This window comes from Podarcis gaigeae, assembly GCF_964106915.1.
Source record: "Podarcis gaigeae genome assembly, chromosome: 5".
Classification (NCBI taxonomy): domain Eukaryota; kingdom Metazoa; phylum Chordata; class Lepidosauria; order Squamata; family Lacertidae; genus Podarcis; species Podarcis gaigeae.
Window position 1 is genome coordinate 73,277,362 of NC_139681.1, and position 20,517 is coordinate 73,297,878.

Genomic DNA, 20,517 nt, shown 5'->3' on the forward strand with positions numbered 1-20,517 from the left:
GCACCCAGGGGTGCTTTCGAACTGCTAGGTTGGCAGGCGCTGGGACCGAGCAGCGGGAGCGCACCCCGCCGCAGGGATTCGAACCGCCGACCTTTCGATCGGCAAGTCCTAGGCGCTGAGGCTTTTACCCACAGCGCCACCTGCGTCCCTGACTGCCTATTTACTCATTGTCAAATATTCCAAGCATGCCACTGGGTAGATGCCAGCCTACCATTTTTATTTAATTACAGAAACATTTATCAGTAAGAGGAAAAACAGGTTGTCCCTTCCTCTGCAGTAGCCAGGGGGCTAAATCTAGTACTGGTTACCCATTTATAGCTGCAGTCATCTCCGAATACAAGTAGGCAGTGGCAGAGGTCTTTGCCTTGTTATGTACTTGTTATTGCACTAGATAAGGAAGACTCTGGTTCTAATTCCCATTCATTCATGATCACTTCAACATTAGACCACTCCTACTCAGACTAACCTACTTCCCAGGGTTGTGGCAAGGGTAATGGAGGAGATACTGTACACCACGCTGAGGTCCTTGGGAAAGAGGTGCATAAACATGGAATAAAAATGATGGCAATTTTTGAAAGCTAGCCATAGGGTCACAAAACAACTTTCTTGTTACTCTATTGAACCTGATTATCTTTTTTGTTGTTATAATATTAAAGGATCGACAATACTGACAGTGTTTTTGATTGGGCAGATATTGAATCCTAATCGGCATCATTTTGTATTAATGGCTTCACAGGTATGCAGCATATACTCAATTGCTAGGAAGTCAGTGATTAAGCGACTGAGTTATTAAATAGCAGCTAATTGTCCAGCAGCAGTTCTTCACTATTTCTTGCCTACTATGGAAAGGCAATCTTAACATATATAGGTAAGTAATTCTCATTCAAGCGGAACGCTAAGTAAAAATTGTTACTGAGCCTTGATTAGAAGCTGGTAGGGCTAACTAGGGACTAGATAATGCTGCTTTGGAATTCAGATCCAACTCACAGGCACCAGCTTGTTATCTTTCGCACAGAACATTAATGAAGGCCCAGATTCTAAGCTTGGTTAACTTCTTCTAGAAATGTGGCATTTGAGGTTTACACTTTATTCACATTTAGTTAGAGGTCCTTGCATCCAGGCTTATCTGAGCCTATTGAATTATTAACTCCACAACACTTGCAGGCAACTCAGCTACTCACTTAAATTTCAATAGTGACCAATATGTAAAATAAGTCCAAATTATGTTCACTGGAGACATTAGTTTTTATAGCAATTTTAAGTGACATGCCTTTCTCCAATGAATGCTTTAGTATGGAAAGGGCATAAAGAATTATGTGTGATATCCCAACCCCCCACAAACAGAATCACTGTACCAGGGTTTTGTAGGGAGAGGAAATAAGTTATGAAACTTGTTCAGGTGTGTGGAAAAGAGATGCTTTTATTCTCATAACTCGATTGTTGACCCGCCTACAACATTTTAAATAGTTTCAGAGTTCCTGCTCTACCACAGCTGTCCAGATATATTCAACGGTTCCTGAAGGTTAGATATCTTGAAATTTGCCAATTCTAATTTAAAATAGCTTCTTCTAAGCTAAGGAAAGAAAATTATTTATGAAAATTGTCTTTTTAAAAATGTATTTGATATTTAACAGCCTTATCAGAAGCTATCAATTTCAGGGTGTCTTTTTATATTAATTACAGGTGCATGCAAGTCATTTGGGCCTTTTTACAACCTCCTCCTTGCTCCGTGTTACAATCTGGTTCTTGTTAGATGTAGCTCCCTACCAGTCCAAAGCATATGGTAGATAAATATTCATTCTGACTTGAACTATTGTTTAGTTCCTGGGTGCCAGCATCACTTACATACCAAGGTAACAAGACCCTCAGGAGTATCAGAGCTGCAAAACTATAGCAGATAACATTGACCCCCATTGATAAGATTCCACAATATTAAAATTGTTTACTATAAATGAACAACATAACTTTGGTACACTTCCCATGTTTTTCAAGCCACCCCGTATCTACCTAACTTCTTATTTCATATTATCTTTCTCTTGTATTATCTTGTAATACAACCCCAGGGCCTTGATCTTCTACAGCTTCCTTCACAGCCTTTCATATCTCTTACAGAAGAGAGGATGTAACTCCTAGCAATCAATCTAAAGTGGCATCAAACACAGTCTTCTATTTGGTGGCCACTCTTATTTTGTATAGCATTTAACTCAGGAGTCAGCAATCTTTTCCAGTCGTGGGCCGGTCCACCATCTCTCAGACCATGTGGGGTCCGGACTATTATTTTATTTGGGGGGGGGGGGATGAATGAATTCCAATGCCCCACAAATAACCCAGAGATGCATTTTAAATAAAAGCACACATTCTACTCATGTAAAAACACGCTGATTCCTGAACCATCCGCAGGCCGGACTGAGAAGGCAATTGGGCCGCATCTGGCCCACGAGCCTTAGGTTGCCTACCCCTGATTTAACTGTATGCATGTGTGCAACACAAAGATAGAGGAAAGTCAGAGGTACCTGAAAGAAAGGCATAAAAAAATTATCAAAACACAGAAACAGCAGCAACATAACACCTGCTGATACATAAGCGATGGTGCTGGAGATTAGTTTCCATTCATGCATCACCTTTTATCTTATAGACCACTTCCAATGCATCAGGTTTCTTAAATTTTAGAGAAAGGCAAGCAGTAATTCAAAAGCTGCACTTTAATAATACAAGGTAATAATGTTTACCATTTTAAAAGGTAAAGTTAGTTGAAGGTTCTGGTGGACTGAATGTATAACTGTGGACAAATCTTTAAATTTAAAAGAGCTTTATTTTATATCAGTATTTTTAAACAGTCTCAAAGTTATTGGTTACCTTTCTTCAGAATAAGTTGAATGCAATAAAAGCAATAAAAACTATCCCACCCACCCCCAAAAGGGCAACATTTCTGTTCACATTTATGTATACACGTTTTGAAGAAAACTTCATTTTGGGTTGCTATGAAAGGTTTATCCTTTTCACTGCAAATAATCTTGCCCCATTTTCCTTGAATCCCCCCTTAATATTTTTTTTTGGGGGGGGGGGAATGTTGGACAGGCCTAACAGTACCAAGGGTATTTCCATTAGGTCACAGTTAGGAAAATCACTTTGTTTTTTAAAAAATGGGATCTTGCCTTAAATCTGTATCAAATCAATTCTCCTGCTGATTAAAAGGGTTATGAGAACAACTACTTTCATTAAACAAAAAAATCCACAGAACTATTAGATTTTGGTTGCAGTATGAAAACAATCCTGAAATCCAGCTACACGAATTCTAGAAACGTTTCTCAAATGCATGGCAGGCACTGAATCCATAGACCAATGCCAAGATCTCATTTCTTTCCTCTGTGTAAATGCGACATAGTCAGGCCTAGTATGTAGGCCTCTGATACAGGCAGGACCTTTGTTCCATACATCGTTGTTTTTCCCTAAAGCCTCCGATAAAAACTTTCCACTCACCCCGCCCTAATGTTTCCTTGTTCCTAATCTAAACTTTTTCGAATTCCTGATGCCTTTAAAAACCCTACTGCGAAGAACACCCCACCCCGACAGGACTGGCCATTAGGAGGAACAATAAAAGTTGTACAGCAGGCAGCTAGGCCTGTACGGCTGGCAAAAGCCCCGGTATCAGTTTGAATGCTAGCCCGGTAGTAGTCGGCAGATACAAAAGCGAGGCGTGGAGGAGGAGAAAAAAAGAATGTAAATAGCCAAATACGACGCGTTATGCAAACAAGCCTCACGCTAGTTTCTTCTCTAAGGCGTCAGGAACACAAACCAACTCTAAAATTATAGGGGTGAAAGGAATCTGCTCCGGTAATGGGACCAAGTGCCGAAAGGGACTGGATAAACAAACACCCTTTTCCGCTTAGCAGAGTACGATTTCCCCCTTCCCCAGCCCCCAAAGCCAGGCCAATATGGAGTCAGCAGATCATTTAGCATTTCTCTTTTTTTTATTGTCGACGCCGACGCCGCCGTTGGGCTAAAAGGGGGCTGCTTTCCACCCTCCCCTACGCCTAATTCAGTGGGACTCAGTAGCTCACTTCAAGAAAACAAAATATAAAGGGGCCTCCCTGGGGAGGACAGGGGCTAGCAAAGAGGTTGGGGGGGGGAGTTTGTGAAGCGGGGCCGAATACAAACCCGGGCGCAGTGTCAACACTGACATTGTCCTTTTGTATTTAATCACACACAAGCCAGAACGCCAATCTTAACCGTGGCGGGGGGGGGGGTTTAAAGGTAGGCCCGCAAAGAGGAGCAGGGCTGCGATATGGGGCATCCTGCGCTCCTGTGAACCCAGGCATAAAAGGTGGGGTCCAGATTCATCCCATTAACAGGGAGCCGCTTACACGGGAGCGTGGAAGGCGAAGAAAAGAAGGGAAGGGCTGAATGACGATAAAGCTTCAGGCAGCCGTTTGGCCATTTTGTCAGCTCCCATTTCTGCCACCCTGGCTGCTGCTTCTCCTCTTCACTATTCCTTTTCTTAGGAACGGAGCGAGGGAGTCGTGGAGAAAGAAGCCAACCTTTTACGTTTAGCATTTCCTCCTCCTCCTCCGCCCCCCCCCCAACACCTTGTATATTAGGTACATATTAGGAGACCTCTTTATGGCGAGGACTTCCTGAAAACCTATTCAAGGCCTCAAACCACCACACACACACATACCACCAACCTTCCCCTTTCTCTCCCACCCGCCCCCGTCTGGCCCGGGACTACCTCACCACCAACCTCCCCCTGTCATGTTCTAACCCAACGCTGCCTCCCCACATTCCCCGACTCAGGCCCCCCGGCGAAGAACGGGCGGAGGGGAGGGGGGAGCCGAAGAGTCGCTTTCCCTCCCACAGAAACCCCGGCGTTGAAAAACAGGCCTAGTCCGCCTCGAGCCACAGTACCTAGTTTATCCCGACGCGGCCTCTGCAAAAGCGCTCTGTGGCTCTCCGGCTCCTTTTCTGTCCTGCCCGGCGCCTCTTCCCTTCAATTATCAGCTGAAGCCGCAGCACCGATCAGTGCGCCGTCTGCCTCCGCACCGTACCCCCTCCAGCGGCGTAGGGGGAGGCCGGGGACTACTTTACCCCCAAAGGGGCCCGGGGGCCCCCGTTCTCCCCCCCCCCACTCGCCAGCAGCGGGTGTTCTCCTCCTGCCCGCCTTGGCGCTCCCTGCCGCGGAGCCGGCAGCCCCCCCCCTCTCCTCCCACACGTCAAGGATCGGCGGCGGTTCTATCCTTGCCGTCCCCCTCCGCTCGTCTCAGACGTTCCTTGGCTGAAAAAGAGGTATCCCTCCGCTGGGGTCGTCACCCCCGGGGTGCGCGCAGGCGTTTATCCCCCACAGGGTCAGCGAAGCCGCTGGCGGCGGCGGCCTCCCTGTTGGCGGTTTCGCCCCGATTTAGAGTCTTCCCCCCCGCTTTCTTTCCCCGTACGCTCGCGGGTGGTGTAAGACCCGCCGACTTCCAGCACGGAGGAGCTTGCCCGTCTCCTTTAAGAGGGGAGGCTGGGCTTCCCGTGACCTCTCCGTGCGGCCGCCCCTTCCTGGTTGCCATAGCGATTGGCCGCTGGCGTCCTAAAATGGCGTCGCTCCTCACAGACACTTTGTTCGAGGCGCGAGGGCAGGCCCCGGCGCCCAGCAAAGACTTCTACCAGCTCCTTGTCACCAAGACGGAGGTGAGTGAATTTCCTCCCCTCTCAGGGGGTCCTCCACAGATTTCTTCTCCTCCTCCTTCCTCGCTGTTGTTACGGGGTGAGCCGCGACGGCCTGACGTGATAGCGAAAAAAGTAATGGAAGTTGCCTCACTTGAATTTAATGCTATTCGTTACTTCTTCCCAGGACTGAACAGGTGCATCCTAGAAAAGTGTAGGGGAAATTCTCCGCGCGCTCGACTTGCTTCTCATTCAGGAAAGGAAATGGGGTCCACTAGAATTTAAGCAAAACATTTCGCTGATAATTAAATTGCCATGCCAAACCTCCCTACTAGAACATTCATTCTCTAAATCTGTGATTTGGTAGTCCTGTCCCCTAATCCTAGGTGCTGCCTTTTTGTACCTGGTTAAATGCACACCTTTCTGTATGTGTGTCCCCATTTTGAGCTTTCTCATCTACAGGGAGATTCTATAGTCCTAGACATCTCCCATGGAGTTGGGTTTTCCAACAGGAGTTATACTGGGTGAATTCTAAATAGATGAAAGTTCTTATTTCTATGTCACACAACCTGCTCCATCAATGACAGGGATGGGGAGACTGGGGCCCAAGGGCCAAATGCAGCCCTCCAGGACTCTTTTTGGCCCTCAGTGCTCTCCTCAGGCCACACACCCTTCTCAGCCCCTTCTTGGACCACTTTGCACCATCTTTGAGTCTTTCATTTCTGCTTGGATGGAGAACAGAGAGGGATGCAATTGTGAAAAAACCTACCCTATAAGATAGTGACAAAATTCACATTTATTGCTTACTTTTGCCTCTGACCATGATTTTGAGTGTGTGTGTGTGTGTGTGTGTGTGTGTGTGTTTCAAACATTCCTCCGTTCTTTCACCTGAAAAATATGAGGCAATTGGACTCCAATATGTTGCAGGCCTGTATACTTGGCAAATTCCCAGATTGCATATCTGCACCAAATACCCAAAGGTACTCTGCATTCTGCAACATTTGCAAATACTTTTTCCAACATCAAATCCTAATAGTGTTACTTACTCAGTAATTCGGCAAAATGTTGTCACGATGCTATTATAGCTAACAATATTACCTTTGAAATTCAGATCCTTTCTCTTCTTGGAACTTTGCATGCACATTCCAAGCATCTTTTGCTCATTCCCAGGTGGGTTTGATCCACTGTTTGAGAAATAAGGTTTAATCTCTAGTAAAAGTAATATTGCTCCTCCAGAGAGAGTGTTATGGCAAGTTACAGTATTTTGTTTTTAGGCTCTCAGCATTTGTGAGATAGCCGTATGCAGAAATACTATACCTGGTACTGCAAAATTATTTTTAGTGGGTGTATATGTAAATCAAAGTGGCTGTCTGTTCAGAGGGAGACAATATCCCATATCATTGCCCTTCTTTGACCTGATAATGCTGCGACATCACTCTAGAATCCAAAGAATTGAGAATACTGTCAGTATGCTTTTAATATAGAGGTTTACCTACTAGTTCTGTTGTTTTTTCTGTAGTATAACTGACACACCTCCTAACTGCTTTGATTCCATGGGCTCCAGAATCATGAAGGTTCTGTCTCTAGTTGGTGACCTGTTCTGGCAGCTCAGAAGGGGAAATTGAGCTTTATTTTGCTTTTTTCCTTTATCCCCTAAGTTGCTTTTCTGCCACGTTGATCTCTCTGGCACAGTGACTGTTACGGCTGCATCAAAGCAACTGCTTCTGTGGAAGCATTAAGTGAGTGAAACTTTCAGTGTTAAGAAGCCATGTGATTTCCTGGAACAACTTCCTCAAAAATGAAAAGTTTCTGGAAGTATGGAAGGGGAAGCAAAGAACAACATTTTGGTTTTTCTTACTGTAAACTCCCAACAGTTTCAGAGGAGAAGAAATACATTTCCACTCTGTGTATGTGAGACACAGTATATCCTCAAACTAATGCATATACGTAATATACAGGGATTGATATTCTCTTTTAATTACACCAATTCTGGTGCCTGCAAACAATTTGCCACCTTTCTGTTTAGGAAAGAAGTTTCCTGAGGGTGCACAGAAATGGAAGAGTACCCAGTTAACATTCCAGCTGCAAGTTATTGTCATGTAATAAAAAGATTCTAAATGTAGAATACAGTATAACTTCTTTGTTTAGTTTATAAAAAGAAGTGGAAATTAGTAAGCCCAATATTCTAGTCATAAATATACAACCTAAATAACTGTAAAATAAATGTTGTTTGGTTAGTTGTGAGGGAAAGAATCTTTTAGGAGTTGCTCTCCCCCTATAACAGCAGCATGAAATAAAGAATGATGATAATCATGTTGATAATGTTGATAAATATAGCGCTATCTATGTGTATTGCACTTCGCAAAGTATGACAGAACAGATCCTCGTCCCAGGAGATTTACAATCCATAAAGCAATGCAAGCAAGACAACAAAGGAAGGAGAGATTTTCATTTGAGAATTAATCTTCATGCAAGGGGGATATTCTCTGGATTTTATCTCTATAGTCAAATAATTGCCAAACCCTGGTTGCATGTTGGCATTTCTTTTTAAAATGTATTGGAGATGGGGTGGTAAAGGGAGACTAACAGCAGATCATACGAGGGTACACAGAAGGACATAATGACCAGCAATCCAGAAACACTAATAAAAGCAAGGTAACAGATGAACTTCTAAGATTTGTTGTTGTTTTTTTAAAAAAAGTTTAATAATCAGTAGTGAGTCATGAATCAAAGAGACTAGGTGGGTAAAAGATGGAAGTCTGTTAATGCAAGGAAGTTGTTCTAGATGGTAAAGTTAAAAGAGTAGGATCATTATGACAAGAAAGAGACAAATAAATCTGGCACTTAAGCTTCTTAAGCAGTGAACTCATAAGATAGGGTTGATAATAGAAATGTAACTAGTGAATATTCTGAATGTGTAAGTAATATTACATCTGTCATCAATTTGATTTGACCAGGCTGGTTAATTACTGTAATGCATGAAATAATTATATAAGACAAATGCATTGATTTCTATGGAACACCTTATTTCTTTCCATAAAGGTCCAAGTTGTATTTTCCTATATATTTTAACCAGTCTATTTTTCTAGAAAAATAAGTGTTAGAGCTCACCATGAACTTCTCATTTGTTCCCTTAGAATGTCAGTGGTGCCTACCTGAGAGGTGGCAGAACTGAGCTCCAGTGACCTCTGGGTGAAGAAAAGCCCCAATTTTAACATAAATACTTGCGTATAAGATTTCATTGTCCTCTTACAGAAAAAAGCACTTCATAAGTTCCACTGATAAAAACATCTAGTTTTAACAGTTTGGTTGCTAATAAGTGAATTTGCTGCTCCCTTTTATTGTTCCTTTGTCTTCCCTTCAGACTAGATTTCACTGTGGTTGTACATGGACAAGCTAGAGATAAAATGGTGGGAGGGGCATAATAGATAAATGATCTTTGAGAGATCTACAGGGCTGCTTCTGAGGGAAATTTTTCATCTGGAGAAGAGATGAGCTTATACTTTGTAGCAAAATTCTGAAGTGCTCAGAAACCTGGTTAACTACAACATTAATTTTGTTCAGAACTTTTTTCTCCATTTGCAAAATAGTCATTTTTATGACAGCACAAGCATTCAGACCTAGTTAACCAAAGTGTTTCTCAACCGCCCATTTCTTCCAACAGAAAACTATACCATTGAAGCTATTTCTTTTAATCTATCCAGACTCAAATGTCCTTGAAAAGTGCAGGCATATGAATGATTCATGGACGCTTCCCAAAACATTCTTAAGAAAGACTCTAAATGGAGATACAACTTTGAGAATAACAGTGTAGTTTAGTATTATATCGAGAAGTGTATGAAGAGTAAGTATTTTATACGAATGCAGACAGCTGGAAAGATTAGATTAAACCAGAAATGGGTAAGATAAAATTGCAGGAAAAGGCACTGCTGTTAATGTGGGAGGTGTGGACATGAAACCATTTCAGAGAGGATTGATGATATGACAGGAATGTAGGAATCTGTGTCTCCTCCCCCCCCCCACCCTCCAGGGATTTTTTTTCTCTACAGCAAGGATGAGAGTTACAGCTGATTTTAAGTATATTAACAACACAGAAATCCACAAGTTCTATCCTCCGAACACCTAGTTTTCACAGAGTTTGCATTCATATCTACCTCCTCCATTAAATTAATCATTTCAACGGTATGTATTGTGCTTGGCCTTCTTTTCCACAGGCTGCACTAGATTTCACTGGGGCCAGCCCACTACTTGCTCAGGAGCAGGGCCGGATTTAGGTTTGATGAGGCCCTAAGCTACTGAAGGTAATGGGGCCCTTTATATGTCCAGCTGTCTTTTGTCAACAACAAATTGTCACTGTTTTTTGTGTTGAATATATGCTGTACGGTAATTTATCGACCTGATAGGTATCTAAAGCAATTTGCAAATAACAAAATATGTATTTTATCGAAGTAATTGATATAGAAATGAGCAAACAAGTTATATTTTAGGGAGCAGGCTAGCAGGCGGGGCCCATCACTTACATAACAGGAGCCTATACAACACAAAACACTATTTCTGTATGTAAGTTTTATTTTATTTGTTTTTTATCTTATATTTTGGAAATGTACATCTGGTTGTTTTTTCTTTAATTTTTTGGGGGGTCCCCAAGAGAATGGGGCCCTAAGCTATAGCTTGTTTAGCTTATATGTAAATCACTGCTCAGGAGTGATGCTTTCCCTTCTTGGAGGTTTTTTTAACAATTTTCTTGCTTCAGTAGAACTTGCTATTTAGTATATTTATATCCTGCCTTCCTTGCATCCCAGAAGTTAAAATGTGTTACATGGGATTCCTAGGTGGTTTACTATCCCAGCATTGACCTGCTTAGCTTCAACAAGGTGGCTTCATCACATGCCTTGTAATCTTGTCCTAGCAAGTGGTAATTCTATTGTGGGAAGGATAGATAAATGTAAGCATATATCAAGGCCTATGTCTTATAGACTAGGGTTTTCTACACTCTAGATCAGTGTTTTTCAACCACTGTTCCGCGGCACACTAGTATGCCGCGAGATGTTGCCTGGTGTGCCATGGGAAAAATTGAAAAATTCGAAAGATTTAAAAATAAAGTATTTTATAATTTTTTCATATTTCTGTTTACTTACTATTTCATAATAAAGTAATTATAAAATACTTTCTTTGTGTTTATTTGATTCCTATTCAAGAGAATTACTTTATATATAGTCAATATAGGCACAGAGTTAATTTTTTTAACATTTTCTAATGGTGGTGTGCCTCGTGATTTTTTTCATGAAACAAGTGTGCCTTTGCCCAAAAAAGGTTGAAAAACACTGCTCTAGATGTTGTTAGACTATAACTCTCATCAACCCCAGCCAGCTTTCCCAGTGGTCAGGGATCATGGGATTTGGAGTCTCTAACATCTGGAGATTCCCCACCCTGCTACGGATATTCACAATGATGTAGCGCATTCACCCTGCTCCTTAAAAAAGAATGGGCATAAGCCCTCCAAAGTTGTGCATTTCAAAGTTTTATTTCAGTAGAATAAAAGCATGTGCATGGTTAACTGAGCACTGACGTCCACATGACAGAGGTGCTAACTTTGGAGGATTAATCCTACTATATCTTATACATAACAGGTTTACAAATAATAAAGGGATAGCTCATATTTTGGATGTGGCTGCTGTTCTTTACTGACTGGTCCAGCAGGAAACCTCATAGATAACAACATTCACAGAACTTGTGATGTGCCAAAACTCATACACTCTTCATCTTAAATACTGGATAAGCCCAGCCCTGTCTCCCTAAGTCTTAAAAACTAGATCAAAATTTCATAAGTGTTTCCCTTCCCTTCCTAAAGAAGTTTATGAGCTAGCCTCATATGACTTATGGTATTCTAATACCTTTGTGTACCCAAATATTTTAATTAAAGTCAATTGCAATAAAAAATCAAGGAAAAAAACAAAAATGGGGGCGGGCAATACAAGAAGAAGGAAAAAACATTGTCAGTTCACATTAACAATACATTTATACATCATCAATATATCCATCTTAGTTTACACGTAGAGATCAATATAGGCCTTCCAAGTGTCAGCTATTTAATTTAGTGAAGTTGGTGTTTATAGAAAGTATACTTCTATAGTTTCTCTAGATTGAAGATGGTATTTGGTCCTTTTTTTATTCAGCCATCCAGAAAGCTACTAGGTAAACAATTTTTAAAATTGCCCATGCTTGGGTATTCATAGAAAATAAGACTTGCCAATCTTTCAGAAGTGTTAACAGATATGCCTCATAGTACAGAGTACCGTTTAAAATTAATAATCTATGTGGCCATCTGCTGCTATTCAGGTTCTTCAGAATGTTTAATTGTACAGGAAGAGAGACATTAAATCAGGCATCCCCAAACTTGGCCCTCCAGCTGTTTTGGGACTACAACTCCCATCATCCCTAGCTAACAGGTCCAGCGGTCAGGGATGATGGGAATTGTAGTCCCAAAACAGCTGGAGGGCCAAGTTTGGGGTGCCTGTATTAAATTATAATAAAGTTACTATGCTACTGTTCTTTACTGTTATGATTAATGCTCATCAAAGTATTTTTAACCCTTTATGTCATGTTACCAATTCTCAGCTTTCAGTAAAGATTTTAGTAGAAGACTGCTGAGAGTTCCAGACTTTTAGTACCTGCTTTAACCAACCTCCACCTCAGGGCAACCTAAGGATTCTGGATGCTGAATATAAATTATTTTTCTTCAGATTGTGTGCCAAATCAGCCTATCCCAGCCTGTGGTTTTGCCACACCTATCACTGTTTTCCTTTAGCAAAGCTGCTCTGAATTCTCTGCTAATATGCATGTACTAGGACATACTTTTCAGGATTACATATGCAGCTTTAATGACAGACAGATTTACCCAATAGTTCCATTAGGAAACACAGGAATGGCACATTATTTTTCTGAGCAGTCACAGGTAAGAAGTGCTTTCAGATTTGTTCACTCATGCACATACATGCATACCTTTCCCCCCAAAATAACTTCTGGGATCCTGGCTGACTCTCTTTCACTGAACCCTTTCCCCTCACTAGGGAAGCTGTATGCCATGAACTGGCAAGATGACAGCGAGAAGGGAGAGGTGAAAGAGGATCCCTTTGAGGAGTGTAGCCAGGACACACTGGGGCATGCAGGGGATGGGGAAGGAAGTACTCAGGGTAACAGAGGATGGTGAAGGAATGAGGATCAGTGCACAGGAACTACAGCAGCAAGACCCATCACCAGAGCCGGGGGATGGGCCTGTCTCCATGAACATGGTGGGCACTGAGAGGTAGGGAGCAATGGAAGGGGGACTCAAGAAGGCTGAGGCAGGCAAGGGCCCACAGCCCAGCTCCCTAGCTAACCAGGTAGGGCTCGCTAGCTCTGGGAGGAGGTATGTGATTCCTCAGCTGGAGTAGGCTTGGTACGGGTGAGGGTCATATGCCTCATCAAGCCCAGATGCTGCAATCAGCATGCAAAGTTCCAGAGGGCAACAGAGCTGAAGTGCTGTGTCTGCTCAACTGGTTGGTTTGGGCAGAGTCTTTCAGAAGCTTATGCACAGACTGGGCCATGCAAACTGAGGCTACCTGGGGGAGTCACTTCGTCGCTTCTTGAGGGCTTCCAAGTGGCAGAGGGAAGGGCATGCTTGGTATGTATATATTGCTTGCTGTTTAGAAATAAAATCTTCTTACTCGCTTGTGTTTTGTATTGCTTCTGAATCTCTTTTAAAAGAACCACCTTGCATTTGGCAGGACACCTGGGCAGTGGTGTAGCTTGGGTTGTCAGCACCCGGGGCAAGGCAAGTAATTTGCGTTCCCTAACCCGTGGATTTGCGCCCCTTAACCCTAACCCCCAGATGTTGCGGCCGGCCCCCCCTGCACCCCCCACACTACGCCACCGCACCTGGGACCACTCCTTCCTGAAGCATTAATCACCTTCCTGGCCCATTCAATTCCCCCCTTTCTAGCAAATTTTATAAGCCATGAGGTGCAAAACACAAGTGGTTGCACAAACCTAGCCAAATACCTTGTCCATATCCTCAGGCCGCAGCAACTGAAACTCATCCAAGACAAGAAAGCACTTCAGCAGGATCATCAGCTGAGCCCAAATCCTAGAGGATGGAAGTAGCTTTATCCTCAAAATGCTTAGCAAGCATGTCACAGCTAATTCACCTTCCTAGGGCCAGTAGGCAATAATAATCCTTTATGTAGTTCATATAGTTCCACTCAGTACTTTTTTCTAAAAAAATGTTTAGGGGTACTCTCATTTTTCTACTCATATTGAAATGCGGCCCCTCGATGAGGCCAGACACAGATTCACAAAACGTTTTGGGGTATGCATAACCCTGTGTACCCCAAGAAAAAAAGCACTGGTTCCACTAGTGTGGTAGCAATATATCTGCTCCCTAGCATAATTAATGTAAAGGTTTGTTTTGACCAAGTTTCCAACATATCCAATATTTTAATATTTTGTGTGTGTATGCTAATTTAAAATTTGTCAGACAAATGAGTCAAGGTTCATGAATTGCAATCTGTTCTGTAGTTAGCTCCTTTGTGCTCATTTTTCTTGTGCTTAGTGAGTCACCTAACAAATGAACAACTAATTTAAACAGACTGTATATTAACAGATTTCACATATATGGGGTATTGTATGTCTAATTTAACCAAATGTTTGTATCATTTCCTTTATATATGGGGTTATAGAACTAATAATTCACTCAGTGTGCTGATAATGGTGAATGGTTTGTTTTATAACATAACTGATCCCCTTTAATAGTGAATTGTAACTAAACTGGTATATTTCCAATTATTTAGAATAATAGAATTGTAGAATTGGAAGGGACCCTAAGGATCATACAGACCACCACACCAAAAGGAAAGAAAGACAGAAAGTGAAACCCAAGCTCCTTCTGGCTTGTTATTATATGACCTTGAGAGAAAGAGATAACAGAACCAGTTTAAACCAGCTGTTCAGCTTCTCTGAAGAAATAACCCAAACATCAGGAACCTTTTGCTTGTTTCCAGGAGGATAGAAGCTTTCTTGTCAGCTAGAAATTTCTAGCTTCCACCAGCTTGTATCACACAGAGAAGCCTCTAGAACCTTCTCGAATAAATTAGAATAGGAAAGATCTCTACACTTTAAACCAGTATTTTCTTTACTAAAAATGCAAACTTGACAAACTCTGGCACCTTATTCCAAAGTATGATTCTGTCTACACTGCTGCTTATTCTTTGAACTTAATGGACACTGCTAACAAGGTTTTCCTAAAGTAATGTAGGATGGTACCAGTAGCTGCAAATGACCATAGATAAACATTTTTGGGAAAAAACAGGCATAGACAAAGCTTCCTTCTCTGTAGATGTATCTAATCAACCTACACTAATAATACTGGGGGAACATCACATTTCTGTAGGAAGCTGCCCCATACTATTCTAAGCATCTTGTTTCAGGTTGATACAAAGTACTTTTGTTTTTATTGTAATTATTTGTAAGTTTTATAAACACATAAAATTTTAATTCTCTTAATGTTTAATTGTTTATAATTATTATTTTTCTTATGTTTTAAGCGATTAGATAGATAGATTCTTTATTGTCATTACACAAGTGCAACATTGCACAAGTGCAACGAAATTGGATTGTTTTTATCTGTAAGCCACCTTGAGTCCCATGAGGGGAAAATGTGGGATATAAATAGATACTAATAATACTTCACAATTTCCCTTCTTTCTCAGTTTTCTAGGGCATGGTTATCTAAGTGACTTCTGTTGTTCCTCAGGACAAGGCAGCAGTAGTAGTTGTTGGGACATCTTGTGGGTAGGCAGGGAGACTGAGAACAGCAGAGAAGGCATCATTGCCTCTGCTGCATATGAATTAGCATATTAAACAGTGCAACAATTCCTGTCCGCTTCTTGTGTATATACAGCAGTTGTTTGTTTATTGCAATATTTACACACACATAGTTGTTTTTTTCAAAAGTGTAGTGTATTTATTTGTATTTATTTCATAAAATGTATATACTGCTTGATTGCAGAAAAAACCTCAAAGCAGTGTTAAGACTCAGTTTTATTTTGCAAATTGTCACAGTTCTCTGAGGACCACTTTTGTTCTGTATTCTCCATACTCTCTGGTGCACATTTTCATGAGAGTGAAGCACAGTATTACAAAATCATTTTTGCACTACAAAGTTGTATGTGTTAACAAGCAGTGTGTTTATCCTTTACTTTGGAATGGGGATCAGAACAAAAATGTGATGGAAAATTGTAGCAAACTGCTCTAAAAATGTGTGATGTGATGTTGATGTCAATGGCATTAGCCAATAGTAGCCCCAAACAGCTGTTTGCATACATACTGAATGTTCCTTTCTAAGAAGAGGAACAGGGGCTTTCCAGCTTCACCTTGAGGCAAGGTGAAAATCTGAAAAACCAGTTTAACCAAAGCATACAGTGGGACAAAAGAATGTACATTTGTATTGCAAATAACAATGGCAGCATAAAACCACCCCATCATTTTGATGGAAATGCTTTCTGCCTTCATCCCAAGATCATTAGAATCTTTATTGGAGACTTTAGTCCAGATAGCCCTGCTCCCAAAGACTGGGTGAGGGGCAATTGGAAATATGGCCTTTTCTGCTGTGATGTCTTATTTATGGAATACTTGAAAGAGGGATGCTTTTGGATTAGTTCCCTTATATCTAGATGGCAAGTTGGAACAGTTTTGCTTTTACTGCTATGTTGTTGCTTTTTTTATTCAGCCTGTGATATTTGCTTTTATTGTAATTATTTCTTCTTTCCTTGTAAGTAATTGTGAGGGCCATTAAGATGCAAAAAAAGAATGTAAATTAGTTGTATCTTGATTTGTTATGAGAAACCCCTTCATATAAGATACATGGAAATTCTTTCAAAATTTTAAATGGCATTATTTCTAACAACAATCTGAGCATAGTATCCAAAAAAGTATTGTAGGAATACATACAGTACTTTCCCTTATTATTCTGTTAATCTGCTCTTAATATTAATTTTCTTGCAAATCAAAATGATGTGGCTCATTTCAATATCTCAGTTTCTAAACAGCCTGTTATTTTTCTGCTAATGAGTTAGTAACTGTATAAAAAGATTATTGCATGTTCTTGATTTCAGTTTTTGGTATAATTGCTTCATTTATCATGTGCTCCTTAGACAGTTCCTTGTAACTAATTAAATGCAAACATTTGACCATATGACATGCCAACTTCTGGTGTTAACTGATGGCGTTCTACTGTAGTTAAATATGCAAATAAATTATTTTTAACATGTCAGTCAAGCTTTTTCGTATTCTATCTGCACCGAAATAACACTTTTAAAGAAACTTTTCAGATTGCTTGTCAAAGCCTGAATGTTACACAGTGCAATCCAATGCATGCTTATTGAGAAGTAAGTCGTTAGCATCCTTACAAGTACAATCTTAATTGCCCTAATAAAATCAGTCCTAGCTATAGGATGTACATAATTCTCACAATCCGAAGGCCATACAACCACTCTTGGAAGGATCATTCTGTTTACGTTGTCTACCAGCGTGACCTCTAGATCCAAAAAGAGTAATAGTCACTAGAACAAGAAATAATAAGGGTCAGACTAAAAAATGTATTTGTCCTAAAAAGTGTGTGCTTTCCATGTTCAGGATTGAACAGCTATAGATAACAAATACATTTCCATTTTCCATTTTGGTTTCCCATTCCCTTGGAGATTTCCCCCAATGTAAGGAAAAACAAAACAAAACAAAGAACACTACAAATGATATGCCCCTGGGTAAGCTCCAAACACCTATTGTGGCTCCTTGAGGGAAGACAGATTGTTGCTTTGAATAAAGATGGAAGCCGTTCCACACTTTAATGGTGATTTCATTTTCTGAACAATTGTTTTTCCTCATAGACCTGAAATGTGAGCCATCTCTTCGATTACTCACATTAAACTGTAATTGGATCGTGTTTCTCAAGAATACACATTGTCTCACAGAAAGTCACTGAGAAGACATAAAACTAGGTAGATTTTAAAAGATTAATTCCGAAGAAAAAGCTGAATGCTGGAGATTCAGATATTATAAAACAGATATGTTGCATATATAGTGGAGTTATCTGAGCATACAGAAATTTTGGGCATGGATATTAACAAAGACTAAAGATGTAATGAATGGGGAAGTACTATTATAGCCTGTTAGAGGGGGTTGCATGGAAGGAAAACGTTCAGAAGAAGAAATGGAATTAATTTATTATTTATTGACAGCAGCAAACGTTTTGTGGCGTTCGGTATTTGAAGAGAAATGAAGTACCTGGAATAATGGATAGGGAAATAAAGTGCTGGATATTGATTAAATCTTTGAAACTAATTTACTGGATTTAAAAAAAAACACTAGGGAGGGATGAAAACAGTGCCAAATGAATTGTTCTGAGATTTTAAAAAAATAATATGGTAAGGAAAATCCTGTTTAAGAGAAGATACTGATTTGATAGCACTAGGAGTTAACTTTTAAGAAGGACCAAAAGAAAAGAAAACCATATAAAGAGTTACGGAAAAAACTATTAGAAAAAATGCTATTTTGAATATTGCATCTGCAAAAAAAGGTTGTGTTATGATTAATATTTTCCTTTGATTATATTTGTAAGTTTTGATATTAATAATAATGTTAATAAAATTCAGCAAAAATCAAAACAATGCATTTAATTTTTATGTGAGTGGAATGCTCTGGCCATATTTTGTATGACGTGTTTCAAACTGATATTCTGCTTTTGTGCCTGCATGTTCAGCATTCCTCAGACTAGACCAGCAAGGCCAGTAGCTGTTGCTGGCACCTGCCAACAACCTGATCAATTTTTAAAAAATGTTTTTTTATTAAAGATTTTCTTGATTTACAAAGGTATGTGCAATGTTGCTCTCTCGTATTCCCCCCCCCCACACACGTAATCCCAACTGTGGGAGGTGGCAGGTTTCCCAGCCTATGAGTCATAAAGATGTGTCCCTGCAACTCCTGTTTCTATCAGGGACCTGTGCTGTCACTTTCCAACATCAGACTCTACTTCCACATATCAAGGAAAACCTGAGCAGAAGTGGAGAATGCATGGTATTGAAACACAACACAGCTGCCTACCATATGGTGCTGTGGTCTAAACCACAGAGCCTAGGGCTTGCCAATCAGAAGGTCGGCGGTTCGAATCCCCGCAACGGGGTGAGCTCCCATTGTTTGGTCCCAGCTCCTGCCCACCTAGCAGTTCGAAAGCACGTCAAAGTGCAAGTAGATAAATAGGTACCGCCCCGGCGGGAAGGTAAACGACGTTACCGTGTGCTGCTCTGGTTCGCCAGAAGCAGCTTAGTCATGCTAGCCATATGACCTGGAAGCTGTCTGCGGACAAACGCCAGCTTCCTCGGCCAGTAAAGTGAGATGAGCCCCACAACCCCAGAGTCGTTCGTGACTGGACCTAACAGTCAGGGGTACCTTTACCTTTACCTTTACCTTTACCATATGGCAAGCAAGACTGCTACCACTGATGTGGCTAGAGGTGCTGATGTTTCCTTTACTACCACATTCTACCAACCAACCAAGGGCCTGGGTACCAGGACACATGACAACATGCCACTGCTTGACCGCTAGACCCTGAACTATAGTCCCCATGTGGCATTACACAGACCTATGCCAAAATATTACAAGCCAATTTATTAATCCCGAAGGAAGGGGATCTTTTTCAGTAAGTCCCATAATAAGCATCTAATTAGTCATCTCTGTCCACCACCTGAGAGTAACAATTTACAAATCTTATCAAGTGGACTCTGGCGTGTAAAAGCATATGGTGAGCCATAACGTTGTTGGCTCTTAAGGTACCACCAGACCCCTCTGTATTTTTCATTATGGATATTGCGAAGGAAATAAACAATGCCCTTTGGGGTTTATTCCTAGCTTATCCTTCAGGAAAATTAATTGATGCATAAGTGCTGGTATCCCAGGAACTAATTTTGTTGCATTAATGAGCGAGCCATTCCGTCCCAAAATGTACAATTTAACTGTTATTATTATTTAAGTTATTATTATAGGTTTGTCTCTGCAGTGAAAGTTCCTTTGATAATAACAATAGAAAGAGAAAGAAAAATACTGTAAATACATGCTCATCCTCTAGTAAATTGATTTACATTCTCTTAAAAGGCTTTTGTGGTTTTAATTTTTAACAAAGAGGTGAATATGTGGGTGAAGGACAAGCAATCTTCTATTTCTCCATCATGATCATTTTCATAAATTAGCTTACGGCTACATTTCTAGAATTTCTGGCCCTCCATGTAGCTGAGGAATAGATAGAAAGCTTGATAACCTTTTTCCACAATAAGGATGTTCTAAATATGGGGACACTACCACAATTTTTGGCATTGGAACTGATGGTGTCCTGTTTTGAGGATGCTTTCCCCTAGATTACTCAGTGTGCACAAACTTCATTTTTAGCAATAGGTGAAGATATATTTAGTACCCTCAGTTTGTAATATTTTTTTCCTGCTTTTTCTGATTCTGGTGTTTGCTGCTGTCTTTTTTTTTTTTTTTTACTTTTATTGTCACTGGAGTAAATTTCGATTTCTTTCTTCTTTTTTGTTCATTTTTTTAGTTGTTTGCTAGAAGTTCCAGTTCAAGCAAACTTTTCTAGGCAGACGTTACACTAAAAATAGAAAAATTATAGTAGAAAACATAAAATATATCCAAGAAAACAGCAATGAGATCTGAAACAGCAGATGGCAGAGCCGCATAAAAATCACCACAGAAGATTAATGTTAAAATGCCTGAGAAAATATCTGGATGCATTTGGTTCACCTGGAACCAAAATAAGTGTTAGATTAGCCTCTCTCACAC

General features: G+C 40.6%; 2 protein-coding genes across 10 annotated transcripts in view; one reads left to right on the top strand and one right to left on the bottom strand.

Annotated features, from left to right (window-relative positions):
- TRIP12 (thyroid hormone receptor interactor 12) overlaps positions 1 to 5,046 on the bottom strand; it is a 71,021-nt gene extending 65,975 nt beyond the window's left edge. For 6 of the 9 annotated variants that reach the window (XR_014564252.1, XR_014564253.1, XM_083739005.1 and 3 more), the window contains exon 1: positions 4,906 to 5,046. The gene's annotated coding sequence lies outside the window, so the exon portion shown is untranslated. Of the gene's footprint in view, positions 1 to 4,364; positions 4,763 to 4,905 lie in introns of those variants that run through there. The other 3 variants (XM_083739002.1, XM_083739000.1, XM_083739004.1) reach the window with 3 other exon arrangements.
- Positions 5,047 to 5,534: 488 nt separating this feature from the next.
- The window catches only part of FBXO36 (F-box protein 36), a 28,352-nt gene continuing 13,369 nt past the window's right edge, over positions 5,535 to 20,517 (top strand). The window contains exon 1 of the mRNA XM_083739016.1: positions 5,535 to 5,670. Within this exon, the coding sequence (XP_083595142.1) occupies positions 5,575 to 5,670 (96 nt within the window). The 5' untranslated portion in view covers positions 5,535 to 5,574. The remainder of the gene's footprint in view (positions 5,671 to 20,517) is intronic.